The sequence below is a fragment of the Dendropsophus ebraccatus genome, chromosome 13 (assembly GCF_027789765.1).
Source record: "Dendropsophus ebraccatus isolate aDenEbr1 chromosome 13, aDenEbr1.pat, whole genome shotgun sequence".
Taxonomy (NCBI): Eukaryota; Metazoa; Chordata; class Amphibia; order Anura; family Hylidae; genus Dendropsophus; species Dendropsophus ebraccatus.
This window is the reverse complement of record NC_091466.1, coordinates 73821860-73839377: the sequence shown is the minus strand read 5'-3', so window position 1 is coordinate 73839377 and position 17518 is coordinate 73821860. Positions and strand designations below refer to the sequence as shown.

The 17518-nt window shown below is 42.6% G+C and overlaps 1 protein-coding gene across 3 annotated transcripts in view; it reads right to left on the bottom strand.

The window, feature by feature from the left end:
* STARD9 (StAR related lipid transfer domain containing 9) overlaps positions 1–17518 on the bottom strand; it is a 103617-nt gene that overhangs the window by 48815 nt on the left and 37284 nt on the right. For all 3 annotated transcript variants that reach the window (XM_069951035.1, XM_069951036.1, XM_069951037.1), the window contains exons 5-15: positions 16734–16766; positions 16379–16440; positions 10757–10869; positions 8010–8079; positions 7238–7310; positions 6996–7063; positions 6824–6921; positions 5271–5471; positions 4530–4627; positions 2778–2855; positions 2606–2677 (exon numbers count right to left, since the gene is read on the bottom strand). In XM_069951035.1, the coding sequence (XP_069807136.1) occupies positions 2606–2677; positions 2778–2855; positions 4530–4627; positions 5271–5471; positions 6824–6921; positions 6996–7063; positions 7238–7310; positions 8010–8079; positions 10757–10869; positions 16379–16440; positions 16734–16766 (966 nt within the window). The remainder of the gene's footprint in view (positions 1–2605; positions 2678–2777; positions 2856–4529; positions 4628–5270; positions 5472–6823; positions 6922–6995; positions 7064–7237; positions 7311–8009; positions 8080–10756; positions 10870–16378; positions 16441–16733; positions 16767–17518) is intronic.

Below are 17518 nucleotides of genomic sequence, written 5' to 3'. Positions count from 1 at the left end.
GGACTATAAACAGAGAACAGGTCATGAAGGAAAGACTGAGATTTATCCTCTTTTCAACTCCATTCCTGGCTTCAACAATCTTTCAGATAATCTGTCTTTGTAAACGCACCAAAAAAAGAGTAATGCATTTCACACTAAATACACAGTCTGAAATAGCTGTAGGGGTATAACTAGGTGAACGCATTATAAAAGCACAGTTGTGGTACCGACATTACATTCTTTTTAGAAATGTCTATAGGTTATTTGACTTCTTAATAAAGGAAATAATACAATGTACATGTACATGCTGTCTATGTGTGTGTTCCACCACCCATATTAGTCTCAGTTTATTGTTACATAAGCACATAGTGCCATCTAGTGGTCATATTGTGCAAGCTACTTGTCAAAGTTATACTTTCAAGTAAGCAATCCAGTCTTTACTTAAAAGGGATTATCCAAAGAGAAAGCTTATCACATCTCAATAAGATAGACGATAAGTATCTTAATTATGGGTCCTCGGCAATCACACAGGCCGACACTCCATTCATTCGCTGTGGGCGGCGGGTTAACTGTGATGTACTGATTGATTACATTTATGGAATACTTTGGGGAGCAAGGACACTTGCCCCCCAAAGTATTCCATAACTGTATTCATTCAAAAACACTGTATATTCCATTTACACACACATGCATTGTAATTCCAATGGAGTGTCCAGCAGGGGCGCACTATATATAGAAGTCAATGGTACTATATATAGTGCGCCCATGCTGGACACTCCATTGTAATTACACCCCCGGTTTGTGACGTCACAGTATTTCAGAGAATCTGAAGTCTCCCTGATCTACAAAATTAAGGGAAATAGCCCTAATTTCCCATAATTAATGCACATTAGAAAGTTGTCTAACTTTCCATAAGTAATAACATATTAAAAAATAGTTTTGGCCGGACATCTCCTTTAAATAGACAACATAAAAGGTCCTGGGTGTGTAATGCATCACTATTGATATAAGACTCATATACAGGTCCTTCTCAAAAAATTAGCATACAGTGCTAAAGTTAATTATTTTCCATAATGTAATAATAAAAATTAAACTTTCATATATTTTAGAATCATGGCACACCAACTGAAATATTTCAGGTCTTTTATTGTTTTAATACTGATGATTTTGGCATACAGCTCATGAAAACTCAAACATACTATCTAAAAAAATTTGCATATTTCATCCAATCAATAAAGAAAAGTGTTTTTAATAAAAAAAATAAAAAAAAGTCAACCTTCAAATAATTATGTTCAGTTATGCCCTCTAGACTTGGTCGGGAATCCTTTTGCAGAAATGACTGCTTCAATGCGGCTTGGCATGGAGGCAATCAGCCTGTGGCACTGCTCATGTGTTATGGAGGCCCAGGATGCTTTGATAGCGGCCTTAAGCTCATCCAGAGTGTTGGGTCTTGCGTCTCTCAACTTTCTCTTCACAATATCCCACAGATTCTCTATGGGGTTCAGGTCAGGAGAGTTGGCAGGCCAATTGAGCACACTAACACCATGGTCAGTAAACCATTTACCAGTGGTTTTGGCACTGTGAGCAGGTGCCAGGTCATGCTGAAAAATTAAATCTTCATCTCCATAAAGTTTTTCAGCCGATGGAAGCATGAAGTGCTCCAAAATCTCCTGATAGCTAGCTGCATTGACCCTGCCCTTGATAAAACACAGTGGACCAACACCTGCAGCTGACATGGCACCCCAGACCATGACTGACTGTGGGTATTTGACACTGGACTTCAGGCATTTTGGCATTTCCTTCTCCAGTCTTCCTCCAGACTCTGGCACCTTGATTTCTGAAAGACATGCAAAATTTGCTTTCATCAGAAAAAAGTACTTGGGACCACTGAGCAACAGTCCAGTGCTGCTTCTCTGTAGCCCAGGTCGGGCGCTTCTGCCGCTGTTTCTGGTTCAAAAGTAGCTTGACCTGGGGAATGCGGCACCTGTAGCCCATTTCCTGCACACGCCTGTGTACAGTGGCTCTGGATGTTACTACTCCAGACTCAGTCCACTGCTTTCCGCAGGTCCATCAAGGTCTGGACTCGGTCCTTCTCCACAATCTTCCTCAGGGTCCGGTCACCTCTTCTCGTTGTGCAGCATTTTCTGCCACATTTTTTCCTTCCCACAGACTTCCCATTGAGGTGCCTTGATACAGCACTCTGGGAACAGCCTATTTGCTCAGAAATTTCTTGCTTGAAGGTGTCAATGATGGCCTTCTGGACAGCAGTCAGGTCGGCAGTCTTACCCATGATGGCTTTTTGGAGTAATGAACCAGGCTGGTAGTTTTTAAAAGCCTCCGGTATCTTTTGCAGGTGTTTAGAGTTAGTTGATTCAGATGATTAGGTTAATAGCTCGTTTAGGGAACCTTTTCATGATATGCTAATTTTTTGAGATAGGATTTTGGGGTTTTCATGAGCTGTATGTCAAAATCATCAGGATTAAAACAATAAAAGACCTGAAATATTTCAGTTGGCGTGCAATGATTATAAAATTTATGAAAGTTTAATTTTTATCATTACATTATGGAAAATAATGAACTTTAGCACTATATGCTAATTTTTTGAGAAGGACCTGTATATACTCACTTTTAGTTCGTTCTGTAGCACCAGTTCTGTTAGGTTTCCATCTCGCTCCTCGCTGAAAGGGCTGACCGTTCTCTGCAAGTGGACAGAAAATGGAAACGGCAACATAAACGAGCGATGGCCATGAGAGATAAAATACACATCACACACAGTAAAAGGAAGCAGAAAACCATACCATTTCAAAACTCCTTAACATGGCCTTTAATCTGTTAATTTCTTCCCTGAGTTCTCTGATCAGCTTTACATTGGTGTCCTGAAAGATACGTACAGGAAATTTATTATTTATTGTTAATATAATGTTAGCATGGCAAAAAAGGAGAACGTCATATTAAAATATATATTTTAAATGACAGCCACAAAAAAAAAAAAAAAAAAAAACAGCCACAAAACGGCTAAAAAAGAGCATAAATAAAATATATTCACTGTTCAAAAAGTTCACATAAGATCAATGTTTTTCACCATCTAACAGTTGACTCACTTTACACCAATATTTAACACCCAAAATTTTTGTGCAAGTTGTTGTATTTCAAGCCACACCCTCTTCCTGCTAAGCCACACCTCTTCCAACCAAGTCATACCACTTGCTAAGCCACACCCCGTTTGCTAGACAACACCCCCTGCTGGCTAAAACCCACCACCTGCTAAGCCACACCTTCATTCAAACAACAACTCCTGTTGGCTAAGCCATGTCACCTGCTAAACCCCACCTCCTGCCTCTCAAACCATATGGCTGCATGCTGCAGCCCCTTCAAGGGCGTAATGATCCAAAATTGTAGCCTAAGGGTCCATTTACACAGAAAGATTATCTAACAGATTATCTGCCAAAGATTTGAAGCCAAAGCCAGGAATGGATTTGAAAAGAGGAAACATCTCAGACTTTCCTTTATGACCTGATCTGTTTATAGTCTGTTTCTGGCTTTGGCTTCATATGTTTGTCAGATAATCTGTCAGATAATCTTTCTGTGTAAATGGACCCTTATGTATTACTATAATAATATCAATTGGGGTCATTAGACGTGTGGTTCTGCCCAGATTTCCATCTGTATTATGGGTGCAAAAAAATGCTAATATGAGCCTGGCATTGGAGTTCCACTCAAACATAACGTTTTATATGTTTCTGCCTATGGTGAGACTAACAATTCCTTCCATACTTATTATCTATTCAGTCTCCTTCCCCAGTTCTCAGCTGCTGCTTTCTGCTGAAGACACAAAATTCTGTGTGTGAGCTTTTCTCCCCCCACCCCGTTGACAAAACCTGCCAGGAACTTGTTTATATCTGCAACTTTGTAGCTTCCTTGTGATGCTGGGAGGGTTATTCTGAGGTCAAGTTGCTAGTGAACTCACTGTGATTATCCCTCCTAGCATTACAAAGCTTCTACAAAGTTGCAGATAGGGACTTGTTTACAGAACAGAGGGGCAGGAGGATAGAAAAGCTCACACACTGTTTTTTGTGTGTTTTCAGCAGAAAGCAGCAGCTCAGAACTGGGGGAAGGAGACTGAATAGATAACAACAGGTATGGAAGGAATTGTTAGTCTCACCATGAGCTGCAACATAAGAAAAGTTATGTTTAAGTGGAATACCCCTTTAATGTTACTACAAACAAATGAAAAGTTCAAATGTATCCAATCTGGGGGGTGTATCACGTATAATGCTATATAAAAGGCTCCAAGATTCTTTTACAAGACTTCCTTTCATACACTTCTACATTGTTTCAGACACAATGGTTCCCTTCTGCGGTCAATGCTGCGATTCCAATCCAGGGCACAGGGACAAAAGCACTTCTTATTCCAACATATTTATCCATGGTCAAGTGAAACAATGACAGAACTGATGCTAACAAACCATGAAAAGCAGCAGTAGAGTCAGAATCACAGCTCACGGTCATATCCCTACATGACAAGAACAGTAACACCCAGCAATACTTGCCTCGTTCACTCTGGGCTTGTTGATGATGTTTTTGGCATTTGAAGCATAGCGTAAGGTACTCATGGTTTCGTTGTAGCTGCTACTTGCTGGAGACACAGCTGAAATAAACATAATATGATGTAATAAAATACTAAATAATAGAATAAAAACACAAATTTTGCCTTTTTGTTATTTAGATTTCAAATGAACAAAACTGTTATTATACCTACTTGTGTGAATTTAATATTGAATCATTGAAGGGGTACTCCAGCAACAAACAAAAAAAATCAACTCAACTGGTTTCAGAAAGTTATATAGAATTGTAATTTACTTCTATTTAAAAATCTCCATTCTTCCAGTACTTATCATCTGCTGTATGTCCTACAGGAAGTGGTGTATTCTTTCCAGTCTGACACAGTGCTCTCTGCTGCCACCTCTGTCCATGTCAGGAACTGTCCAGAGCAGCAGCAAATCCCCATAGAAAACCTCTCCTGCTCTGGACAGTTCCTGGCATGGACAGGCAGCAAGGCAGCAGAGAGCACTTTGTCAGACTGGAAAGAATACACCACTTCCTGCAGGACATACAGCAGATGATAAGTACTGGAAGACTGGAGATTTTTACATAGAAGTAAAGTACAAATCTATATAAAACTTTCTGACACCGGTTGATTCGAAAGAAAATGAATGGGGAGAAATCTGCATGTACTGTCAATACTTAAGTTAAATTTTACAGTCAAAAAATAAAGTAAATGGGTAACTTACTGGCTATCATGATGGTCTTTGAGTTGCCCCCAAGACTGTCCTTTAAAAGCCAAGTGAGAATGGAGTCTCTGTACGGTACAAAGGGCTGACGTCTGGATCCAGCGGTGCCGCTTCCGGAGGGGCTGCCCGGCAGGCCGCTATCCCCGTCACTGAGGATGCTGTTTATACTTTGGCAGCTACTACTCATCTGGGAATTTTGAGCTACAATTAACAAAAAAAAAAAAAAAAAAAAAAAAAAGACAGTTTTAGGTATTAGTAGCATCTTAACCTCAGTGAAGTCAATGGTGGTTCGCTGCAATACCAGACACAATCCATGGACAGGAGTGGTGATATATCACCTATATAATTCAGCACTGAGTACCTCTTGCATCTGTATGGGGAGACTGTCTGCAGACGTCTGTATAACAATGTGTATATTATGACTGTATTAGATTATACCAGTGGACAGTTATCAGTGGTACTCCCATCTTAGGTACTTATGGCAGATCCTTACCTCTAGGGATACTGGGGTATCACCCATCTGGATCCCGATGGTCTAGTTTACCAACTGCATTGCCCTGAATATCCTCAAAAGAAAGGTTCTGCACAGTCCTTTCTACTGTGACAGTGACAGATCGAATAGAGCCACGGGTCACGTGCCATACTCGCGGCTCTCATCAGAATACAAAAGTCGGGGGCCCAATACGAAGATTGGCGGGCTAGGGGCTTAACTGGGTACAGAGGTCAAACAACACACCACTCCCCCGCCTCCGTCACCCCCCCCCCCCCCAAAAAAAAAAACAACTACCCACTGCGATCTAGGGAAAAATGTAATTTTTTCCTGGAATACCCCTTTAATCATGCCACAGCATGAGGCTAGAGATTCCTGGTCATAAAAAAAGTTCATTTACAAGCCATGAACAACTCAGAGAAGCCTTTTTATTCTTGATTTGTACTTACTGTGGTGAAAAAAAATTAAACATTTCTTAAGGTCTTTATTAAAAACTTACTTTGTACTCTACAGCTTACTGTGTGACCTCTGTATCTAGTGTTAGGTGTCTATAACTCTAAAATTCATTAATTTTTATTTTTTTTATTTTTTACAGTAGTCAAAGTTGTAGGGAAGGGATAGGGGTAAGGAAGGGAGGGGGTAAGGAAGGGAGGGGATAGGGGTAGGGAAGGGAGGGGATAGGGGTAGGGAAGGGAGGGGATAGGGGTAGGGAAGGGAGGGGATAGGGGTAGGGAAGGGAGGGGATAGGGGTAGGGAAGGGAGGGGATAGGGGTAGGGAAGGGAGGGGATAGGGGTAGGGAAGGGAGGGGATAGGGGTAGGGAAGGGAGGGGATAGGGGTAGGGAAGGGAGGGGATAGGGGTAGGGAAGGGAGGGGATAGGGGTAGGGAAGGGAGGGGATAGGGGTAGGGAAGGGAGGGGATAGGGGTAGGGAAGGGAGGGGATAGGGGTAGGGAAGGAAGGGGATGGTTATAACAATTTTGCTACACAGCATGACCACTGCTGGAGTTTTAGGAGTACTTTTCTCCCACCAAATTCCCCATTGACAAAATTTAACTTGCATACCTAATGCGGAGATGACGATCCCAAGAGTCACCAAGGAGCGGTTTATGTTTGATCCTTCTGTGAGACGGTCTTTGCAGTAGTTTGGAGACGCTCTTTCACTATGAGGAAACCATGAATATAACCAATGCTTCACTAAACATTTGCCACCCTCACCACAATATCCTAGTCTTACCTGCCTGCCAGGTCTACCAGATTGATTTTGCTGGCAATTTCTGATGGTAAATTATCTTCTAACATCGCCTGTGGAAAAACATATGAAATGAGAAGGTCGTTGCACAACAATTATGCGCCATTCACTTCAATGAAACTGAGCTGCAAAACCTGCACCCAAACTGGAGACAAGAGCCATGCTGTCTCGTGAAGAAAGCAGCCATGTTTTTCTAATGTTGGATAAGTCCTTTAAGCAGTATTTACCTGTGTGTACTGGATGGTAAAGATGGCATGAGAGCGGCTACTGGCATCATGGACATGGGTAGCCGCTGTTATTCTACAATGAGACACAACAGGCAATCACAACAATAAGTGAATGTTCACAAGAATTCTGCGGCCTGAACATTTCCCATTCATTATATTGAACAACTAAAGTGCAAAAGTATACTATTGAGATGCTGTACCTATGCATGTATAGGTACAGCTTTTTAAAACAAAAAGTTCAGTGTGTATCATAGAATCTACTCATGTCCATAGCTGATGTATGTAAATTTCAGTCTAAAGGCACACCGGCAGCCATAGCTAAGGCTGCAATCACACTGTTTTTGCACTCGGTTTTATGCAAAAATCAAGTGAAAAAACAAATTCGTGTTCATCCTTTATCTGTTTCTCTACTGACTTCCATTATGACAAAAAAAAAAAAAAAAAAAGATAAAAGAAAAAAAACAGATCAAGAGGCACATATACCACACCTAACACTAGTGTTGTTTGGCATAAGACCAGCATATAAAACACTGGTCTTAGTAGAATAAATAAATAAATCATAAATATATATATATTTTCTTTTTAATGAATGAATGAATGAATAAATAAATAGGCAAATTATCCAGTCGTTTTACATTATGTGACCAAGAAAGAAATATACAATGACAAACAGTAATCTGGACCTAAGTATATATAGGTCACACTATCATGTAATAAAGGAAACCTTAAGAGCTAGAATAAAGAATAAAACATGAATTAACTGAGACACTACCTGTTTTCCATCCCTTGCTCCAAGAGGGCAACAACTTGTTCATATTCGGTAACTACATGCTGTGATAATCCTATTGTATCAGGGGGAAAAAATAAAAGCATTCATAAGAACGCAAGACATTACCACTTTAGAGATAAGAACTAATGTAACGTGCAAAATTATAGACAAGGGGGAAAAAAACAACATTTAGTTAATGTAATACACAAACATGTTAGAAACCATAATAGTCTGCATAGTTTTATACGTAAAGGAGTCATACTAATAGAACCTGCAGTTCTATTAGCTTTCTCCACTAGGGGGCAGCATGCAATCACAATGAGACTAATCAGCGCCCTCACCCAGGGAAACCATAGCCCTGACCCAAGTACTGTGTTACACAGTATGGGAAATATATAGCTCTACGTATTTTACTGTATTCCTCTATTAGGGAATCTTGGCTCTCCAGCTGTTGCAAAACTTCAACTCCCATCATGCCTGGTGGCTGTCCAGGCATGATGGAAGTTGTAGTTTTGCAACAACTGGAGATGGAAGGTTCCCTACCCCTGCTGTATTCACAAGCAGTGGTAATCCTACTAATGGCCACAGTACATCCCCCAGACATAATGTCTCATACAGTTGTAGAGACTCTACAGTAAGAGTCGCTGACCTAATAAATTGGCCATCAATTCATTTAGGGGGAAATTAATCAGGGGCTTTGCACCTATTTTAGGTGAATCATTTAATAATTGGATTCCCCCCCCCCCCCCATTTTTGGTCTAAGATCTATAAGATCTATTTATGAACCAGTATTTGACAGGCAGATATTTTTCAGATGCAACTTTTTTTTTGTTCAAGGATTTTTAAAAAGTTGCAAAGACTGGTGCAGACTGGTGCAGACTGGTGCAGGTCTAGGTCTGGTCACTACCAGGTGAATTTGTTTGCGACTTTTTACTTAGACGCATTTACTATGACATAAATCACAAACAATCTATTGGAGCAAAACAACAACCCACATTAGACTAGTGGCCCACATTAGACTCCCCCTGGTCTTGTAAAAGCAGTTCTGTTTACCAGGTGTTCTGACTCCCCGCAGAGGTCATCCCGCCTTGGTCTACACTTCTTTGGGTAGTGGAACATTTGGAAAGCAGACCAACTTTTACAAGACTACGGTAACTCAATATATTCAGGTTTGATAAATCTTTCTGTAGATCTGCTATGTATGTCAGTAATACATAGCCACTACTTTAACCCCTGTCCTCCCCCGCATTGTTTGTAAAACCACTAAATGCTCTTATGCAAATTACTTGCATAAGAGCATTTAGGGCACTGCTCAGGGCCAGAGAGCCCACTATCCATATTCATAACTACATAGTTGGCTGTATACACTGCGGCTGCGCAGGGAAGCACAGGCCGCTTTCCGCGCATGCGCTAACCCCCAGGAGGCCACTCAGGACGTAAGTATAAAGTCTATCTTATACTTACGTCCTGAGGGACCTCCGGGAGGATCGGCGGTGGCCCACAGGGTTTGCACATGTGCGGGAAGCAGCCTGTGCTTCCCTGCGCAGCCGCAGTGTATACAACCAACTATGCTGTTATAAATATGCATAGTGGGCTGGACAGGAGGGGGCCGGCTGGACGGGCCACACCATTGCTCTCTGGCTCTGAGCAACGCCCTAAATGCTCTTATGCAGGTAATTTGCATTAGAGCATTTAGTGATTTTACAAACAATGCGGGGGCAGACAGGGCTTAAAGTAGTGGCTATGTATTACTGACATACATAGCTACTACGGCATATCAGCAGGTTCTCTGGGAAGAACCTGCTGATAGTGCCGCTTTAAGTATTTCTTTCAAGGGGTCCAGAAGGGTCCCTCTCTTATTATACTGCTGCCCATCCATATATAACAATAAGCATGTAATCCGTACCTGTCTGCGCTCCCTTGGTGTCCTCCACTGACTGTAGAGCCTTCATTTCCAAGGAACTAGTCTCTGGAGTGGCAGCCCGCTCAGCCAATCACTGACAGACAGGACAGCCGCGCAGCCAGTGATTGGCTGAGCAGGCTGCCACTCCACAGATGAGCTGCTTGGAAGTGGAGGCTCTGCAGTTAGCAGGGGACACTGGCGACACCAGAGAAGGACATTGAGGGAGCACAGACAGGTAAGGATAACATTATCATTGTTTTATATGGACAGGCAGCAGTATATTAAAAAAAAAAAAAAAAAAGGCCGACCGCCGGACAACCCTTTTTCTTTTTTCCTTATGAGCCGTTGGTAGGAGTCTCAGTACCCAGACCCCCACAGTTGAAAACCTTTTACATAGAAGTCATTTACAAATCTATATAACTTTCTGACACCAGTTGATTTAAAAATCAACACATATTTTCCTGGAGTTCCCCTTTAAATCCAACATTGAACTTTATAAGCTATCAACAATGCCCCTTTATGTTTTTTCAGTTGTGTGTGTGAGATGCACAAAACCAGCGGACAACCCCTGTGCTTCTAAAGTTTAGTACTAGCTCAGAGCCTCCAGGGGACGTTCTCCACAAACACATCTATTCATCCGGCCGTTTACTACGCTGTCATGTGCTCAATCTGTAATCATCACAATTTTTCACACAAAGACGAACGTTACGGTTATACATTCTGTACGAGCATTGCAAAACAGACACAAGCTACAATTTTAGTTCTGGCGAAATATAACATGATGCGTCAAACTCTTTTTTTTTATTAATTATTTTGACCGTTATTTAGGTATTTTTCCCCATCTCACCTTGCACATACGGCCCCTTCTCTGGATGCTCCCTCACTCGTAGGGTGTACGGTTTCTTCTGCTCAGGCTGGTGCAGCAAATCCCGCACACGCTCATTGTAAATTTCTAGAAAACTTAAGCAGACATATTGGAAATGGTTACAACATATAAAGCTTGAACGTGTTATACGTAACACCCTTTATACACCTTAGGCTGGGGTCACACTGCGTCTAGGCTGTCAGTTTAATAGAAAAAAACGGATGAATTTGTGTGCATTCATTTTGGTCCCTTTGTACCACTGACTCCCAATAATAAAGAAAAAAACAGATTAAACGCATCTGTTTTTCTTATTGTACACAAAAACGCGGTTTTGCACTTTGATCTGTGTTTTTATTAGGGTTTAAAACGCAATGTGACCCCAGCCTTACATGGAAATTTCCAGGCTAAGGCTGCGTTCACACTACGTATATTCCAGTCAGTATATTTCAGTCAGTATTGCAACCAAAACCAGGAGTGGATTAAAAACACAGAAAGGATATGTTCACACAATGGTGAAATTGAGTGGATGGCCGCCATATAACAGTAAATAACGGCCATTATTTCAATATAACAGCCGTTGTTCTAAAATAACAGCAAATATTTGCCATTAACCCCTTAACGACATCGGGCGTAAACTTACGCCCTCGCGCCCTGGTACTTAGCGCATCAGGGCGTAAATTTACGCCCGATGTTTCCCCGATCGCTGCGTGTTCACACACAGCGGTCGGGGAAGATGGCCTGCTATAAATCATAGCAGGCCATCATAGCTTCACGGCACGGGGGGTGGTTAACACCCCCCGTGCTTACGATCGCCGCTATTGGCTAATCAATTCAGATCAGCCAATAGTGGCGATCGGAACCTTTCCGGGTCATCGGTGACCCGATGACCCGGAAAAAAATGGCGGTCGGTGCTGTCCGAGGACGGCGCCGACCGCCATTACTGTAAAAAGTAATGTTGATCGCCGTGCCACCGGCCCGATCGCCGTGAACGGCCGGCCGGCCGTTCACGGCGATCGGGCCGGTGGCACGGCGATCAGAGTCCCACAAAATAATAAATACCTGCCCTGGACCCCTCAGCTAGGTAGCGGAGGGGTCCTGAGCAGGTATTTGTACATTACTCACCTGTCCCGGGCTCCTGATCGGCGTCTTCCGGGTTCGCGGCGTCCTCCGTCATTACGTTCGGTCTTCGGGTCTTTCCGGCGGTCCCCGTCGTCTTCTCTCGGCTATTTTCGGCTCCAGCCTCGTCAATTTCCGGATTTTGCGCTCTGCTGCCCCCTAGCGGCTGATATGTGTAATACACTTATCAGCAGCTACAGGGATATTCAGAATATAGAAAAAGTTTTTTTTTTTTTTTTCCAAATTATTTTTTTTCTATTTTCCGCACCCTATCGCCGCTGAGTGTTGATCAGCATCGCACGAAAGTGCGCTGCTAATCAGCAACTCCTCCTTTTTGGCGTAGGGTGTTTTTTTTCTGTATTCTACTGCCACGGTCTGCTTATAAGTGTCGCGCATAAGTGCGGCATTTATCAGCAACGCCTTTGTTGGCGTAGGTTTTTTTTTATACTTACTGTAAAAAAAACACGTAAAAAACACTACATTACATTGAATAAAGTTTGACACTACACCACTACATACCCCATATACTAGTCCCCATATAAAGATGGCCCCCAGGGTGTTTTCGGTATCGGACGCATACGCTATTGTTGCCTCCGACACCGAAACAGCCAGTGAGGATGAATGGGGGGGGATCCTTCTTTCCTCCATTCATCCTCATCATCCAGTGACGTGTCTGGGGGTAGCGTAGCGTACGCTGCCCCCCAGACACGTCTTTTCCGCCAGTACCGTCCCAATAAGAGATGGCGGTATGGAGTGAAATTCTACTAACTCTGTGAGAGTACCTCAGGGTACACTTACAGATTTGGGGTACGTGCACACTGCGGAATGGCGAAGGATAACCCTTTGTGCATTCCGCAGCTGGCACCCGCCGGCGGACTGATGCGGGCGCGCGTCTCCACCCGTGTCAAAGACTCCATGTTATGCATGGGCGGATTCCGTCGTCCGTCCAAAGAATGAACACGTTGGACGGAGAGCGGAATCCGCCCGTGCATAGAATGGAGTCTATGACACGGACGGAGACGCGCGCCTGCATCACTCCGCCGGCAGGTGCCAACTGTGGAATGCACGAAGGGTTATCTGTCGCGATTCCGCAGTGTGCACATACCCTTAGAGTGTATGAAGGGACACCCGAATCCAGCCCCAGATGCCCCCAGATGCCCCCCTCCCCCCCCCCCCCCCCCATCCTCGGAACAAGTGGAAAGATCGTCCGGGAACTGATCTTCCCACTGCTGGATAAAGGTCACCACCTGTACGGGGATAACTTTTATACCAGCGCCCCCTCTTCCGGTCCCTCGCTGCCCTGTAGCTTGCGGCACGATCCGAACATATCAGAAGTAGTAATAGAGCCCTAATATTTAGCAGCCATGGAGCGGACCCAGCGCTTCTGGATATGTGGGACCCCGTATCGCACCAGGACAACATTTTCCAGGTGACGTCCCCCACACTGGAGAAAGGGAGACCCCAGAAGAAGTGCAGAGTGTGGGGTAACAGGGGGATCAGGAAGGACAACATTTACCAGTGTGACACCTGTCCTGATCCCCCGGCCTCTGCATACAGGATCGCTTCAAGGCGCACCACACGTCACTGGAGTTCTACATTATCTAAATTCTGTCCCTTATTCCTATTTCAGGGGTCACGTTGATCCAGGGATTATTCTGATCGCCATTATGGAGTCGGGGAGGAATTTTTCCCCTGTGATGAGGCTACTGTCGTCTGCCTTACGAGGGTTTTTGCCTTCCTCTGGATCAACACAGGTTGAATTTGATGGACACCTGTCATTTCCAACCTTATAAACTAATAATTTGCCTAATACCCCCAAATAAATTAGAATTGTCCCTTTTCCCCAGCTAAATAGGTATGGCCGCCATTCCCATTAGAGGATGCCATGATGCAATTACAAAGCCTCTGTGCTGCCAGGACAGTAGAAACCCCCCACAAGTGACCCCATTCTGGAAACTACACCCCATAAGGAATCTAACAAGGGGGTCAGCGGGGATATGGCCCCCTGGTGACGGCCACATTTGGGACGTGAAAATGAAAAAAAATGGTATTTTTTATTTTCTCGGCACATGTTTTACGTAAGTGCCTGTCACCAGTGGGGTCCATATGCTCACTGCACCCCTTGTTAGATTCCTTATGGGGTGTAGTTTCCAGAATGGGGTCACTTGTCGGGGGTTTCTACTGACCTGGCAGCACAGGAGCTTTGTAATTGCGACATGGCCTCCATCCTCCATTCCAGCCTCTAAATGGCGCTCTGTCCCTTTGGTGGCTTGCCCTGTGCCCATATGGCACATTATGTCCACATGTGGGGTATTTTCGTACTCAGGGGAAACTACCCTACACGTTTTGTGTTAATTTTCTTTTTTAACCCCTTGTGGAAATGGAAAAAATCAAGGCTAGACCAACATTTAGTGTAATTTTTGTAAAATTTTTACTCTAAATCATTAATCTTGTCATGATTTTTTCATTTTCACAAGGGGCTAAAAGATAAAAAAAAACACTAAATGTGTAGAGCAATTTCCCCTGAGTACGGAAATACCCCACATGTGGACATAAAGCGCCATGTGGGCGCAGGGCAAGCCTCCGAAGGGAAGGAGCGCCATTTGGATTTTGGAGGTTGGATTTGGCTAGAATGGATGATGAACGCCATGTCGCATTTACAGAGCCCTCGTGCTGCCAAAACACTGGAAACCCCCCACAAGTGACCCCATTCTGGAAACTACACCCCTCAGGGAATCTAACAAGGGGTGCAGTGAGGATATGAACCCCTTGATGACGGGCACATTTGTGCCATGAAAGTGAAAAAATGAAATTTTTCCCTTTCACGTCACATTGTTCCACATTTGTGCCCGTCACCAGTGGGGTCCATATGCTCACTGAACCCCTTGTTAGATTCCTTGAGGGGTGTAGTTTCCAGAATGGAATCACTTGTGGGGGGTTTCCAGTGTCTTGGCAGCACGAGGGCTCTGTAAATGCGACATGGCCCTTGAAATCCTTTCCAGTGAAATTCAGCTTCCAAAAGCCAATTGGTGCTCCTTCCCTTTGGAGGCTCGTCCTGCGCCCCCTTGGCACTTTATCGCCACATGTGGGGTATTTCCGTACTCGGGAGAAACTGCGCTACACATTTTGTGTCTTTTTTTTCCTCTTATCCCTTTAAGAAAATGAAAAATTGAAGGCTAGAACAACGGTTTAGTGTAAAAAATAAATTTTTCTTTTTTCACGCCATATTGTTCGGAAAATCTGTGAAGCACCTGTGGGGTCCAAATGCTCACCGCACCCCTTGTTACATTCCTTGAGGGGTCTAGTTTTCTAAATGGTGTCCCTTTAGGGGTGTTTTTTAGGTTTTGGCACCCCAGAGCCTCTGCCAACCTGAAGTGGTACAGTCAGAAATGACCAAATATAACGGAGGCGTTGAAATTCACTAGGCGCTCCTTTGTATCTGAGGCTTGTGGTTGCGTCAAATAGCGCAATAGGGCCACATATGGGGTATTTCTGTAAACTGCAGAAACTGGGCAATAATTATTAGGGTGCATTTCTCTGGTAATAGGTTTATAATTATGAAAAATATTGGATTACAATAAAATCTCTGCACAGAAAATTAAAATTTTCAAATTTCTTACACACTTAGCTTTTATTTCTGTGACTCCCCTAAAGGGTTAAAACACTTTCTGGATGTGCTTTTGCAGAGTGTGGGGGGTGCAGTTTCTGAAATGGGGTGCTTTGTGGGGCTTTCTAACATACAGGCCCCTCAAATACACTTTGAACCTGAACAGGTCCCTAAAAATATCTGATTTTGAAATTTTACTGAAAATTTGGAAATTTGCTGCTAATGTTTTAAGCTTCCTATTGTCTAAAAAAAATTAAAGATCGTTTAATAAATGCCGCCAACATAAAGTAGACATGTTGCTAATGCTATTTAATATATAATTTATGTGGTATAACCACTTTCTGTATACGCAAAAAAGTTTCAAAGTTGGAAAAATGCAGTTTTTCACATTTTTTCACATTATTTGGGTTTTTTTCATAAAGATTTGTTATGATTATCGACTCCAATTTACCAGAAATGTAAAGTACAATATGTCACGAGAAAACAATCTCAGAATCAGCCGGATAGGTAAAAGCATCCCGAAGTTATTAATGAATAAAGTGACACTGGTCATATTCATAAAATTTGTCTCTGTCATTAAGGCCATTTCAGGCTCTGTCCTTAAGGGGTTAAATGACGGCCATCCACTCAATTTCAACATTGTGTGAACAGATCCTTTCTGTGTTTTTAATCCACTCCTGGTTTTGGTTGCAATACTGACTGAAATATACTGACTGAAATATACATATACTGACTGAAATATACGTAGTGTGAACGCAGCCTAAAACTGGTATATTAGCAAGAGGGTAGCAGGTGGGAATATTCTGGTTCAGTCTAAACATCGACATGAGCAAGAAAGCATCTACAACTTTGACAAGCGTTGCTTATTGAGCATAACTCACCTGACTTCGATCCGGCTTGAGGACGGAGTATCAGGAGAGCCGTCATTGTAACTGAAGAGACCCTGCACCGCATGGAAGAAGAATGCTCAATCACAATAAAAACTAATTTTGAACAATTTGTATTTAATATAACAAATATGCAAAATTACTATACAACTATATAACAAAAATAAACTATACAACAAAATAAAATACAACTATATCAATGATCATCTATAAGTTTCCACAGCTGAATTATGTTTTGCAAGTACAGTATAGATGTGTGTGCTGTATATACTGTATGTACTAGATGTATATACATTTACCAAGAGTCAGCACCTGCATTTAACCTATTATAAATGTGAATTACACTTACTTCACAAATGCGGGGTGTTAATCCAATTGACGCCTATTGAGAAAACATAAAATAATTTTAAAAAATCCAGGGTTTAAATAAATAAATAAAAAAGCAGCTCATGGAAGCATATGAACATCTTTATGTCTATGGAGTGTACATCATGGTTCCATACTATTGCATCCTGCTATAGCCATTTGCAATTTCTTTTCTTTCAAATGGACTGGTATTAAAAAGTTATATAGAGTTTACTTCTATTTAAAAATCTCCAGTCATCCAGTACTTATCAGCTGCTGTATGTTCTACAGGAAGTGGTGTATTCTTTCCAGTCTGACACAGTGCTCTCTGCTGTCACCTCTGTGCAAGTCAGGAACTGTCCAGAGCAGGAGAGGTTTTCTATGGGGATTTGCTGCTGCTCTGGGCAGCTCCTGACACGGACAGAGGTGGCAGCAGAGAGCAATGTGTCACATTTGAGAGAACACACCAGGGCATACAGCAGCGGATAAGTACCAGAAAGACTTGCTCCTTGCTTGAGGACTTGCAGATTTTTAAGGAGAAGTAAACTACAAATCTATATAGTTTTCTGACTTTCTTAGTTTGTAAGAATAATATTTTCGCTGGCGCACATAATAAGGTTTTAATAAGGACTCTGTTGGATGAGGGTTCATACATACATTTTTGCCATGTGCTCTATAGATAAAGAATAATTCACGTGTACAATCATGACTACAGTAATAGAAGTGTGACATCTTGGCTGTAGTGCGGCCTCCTGCAGCTTTATACATAAGTGGTGTAAGACCATTTCT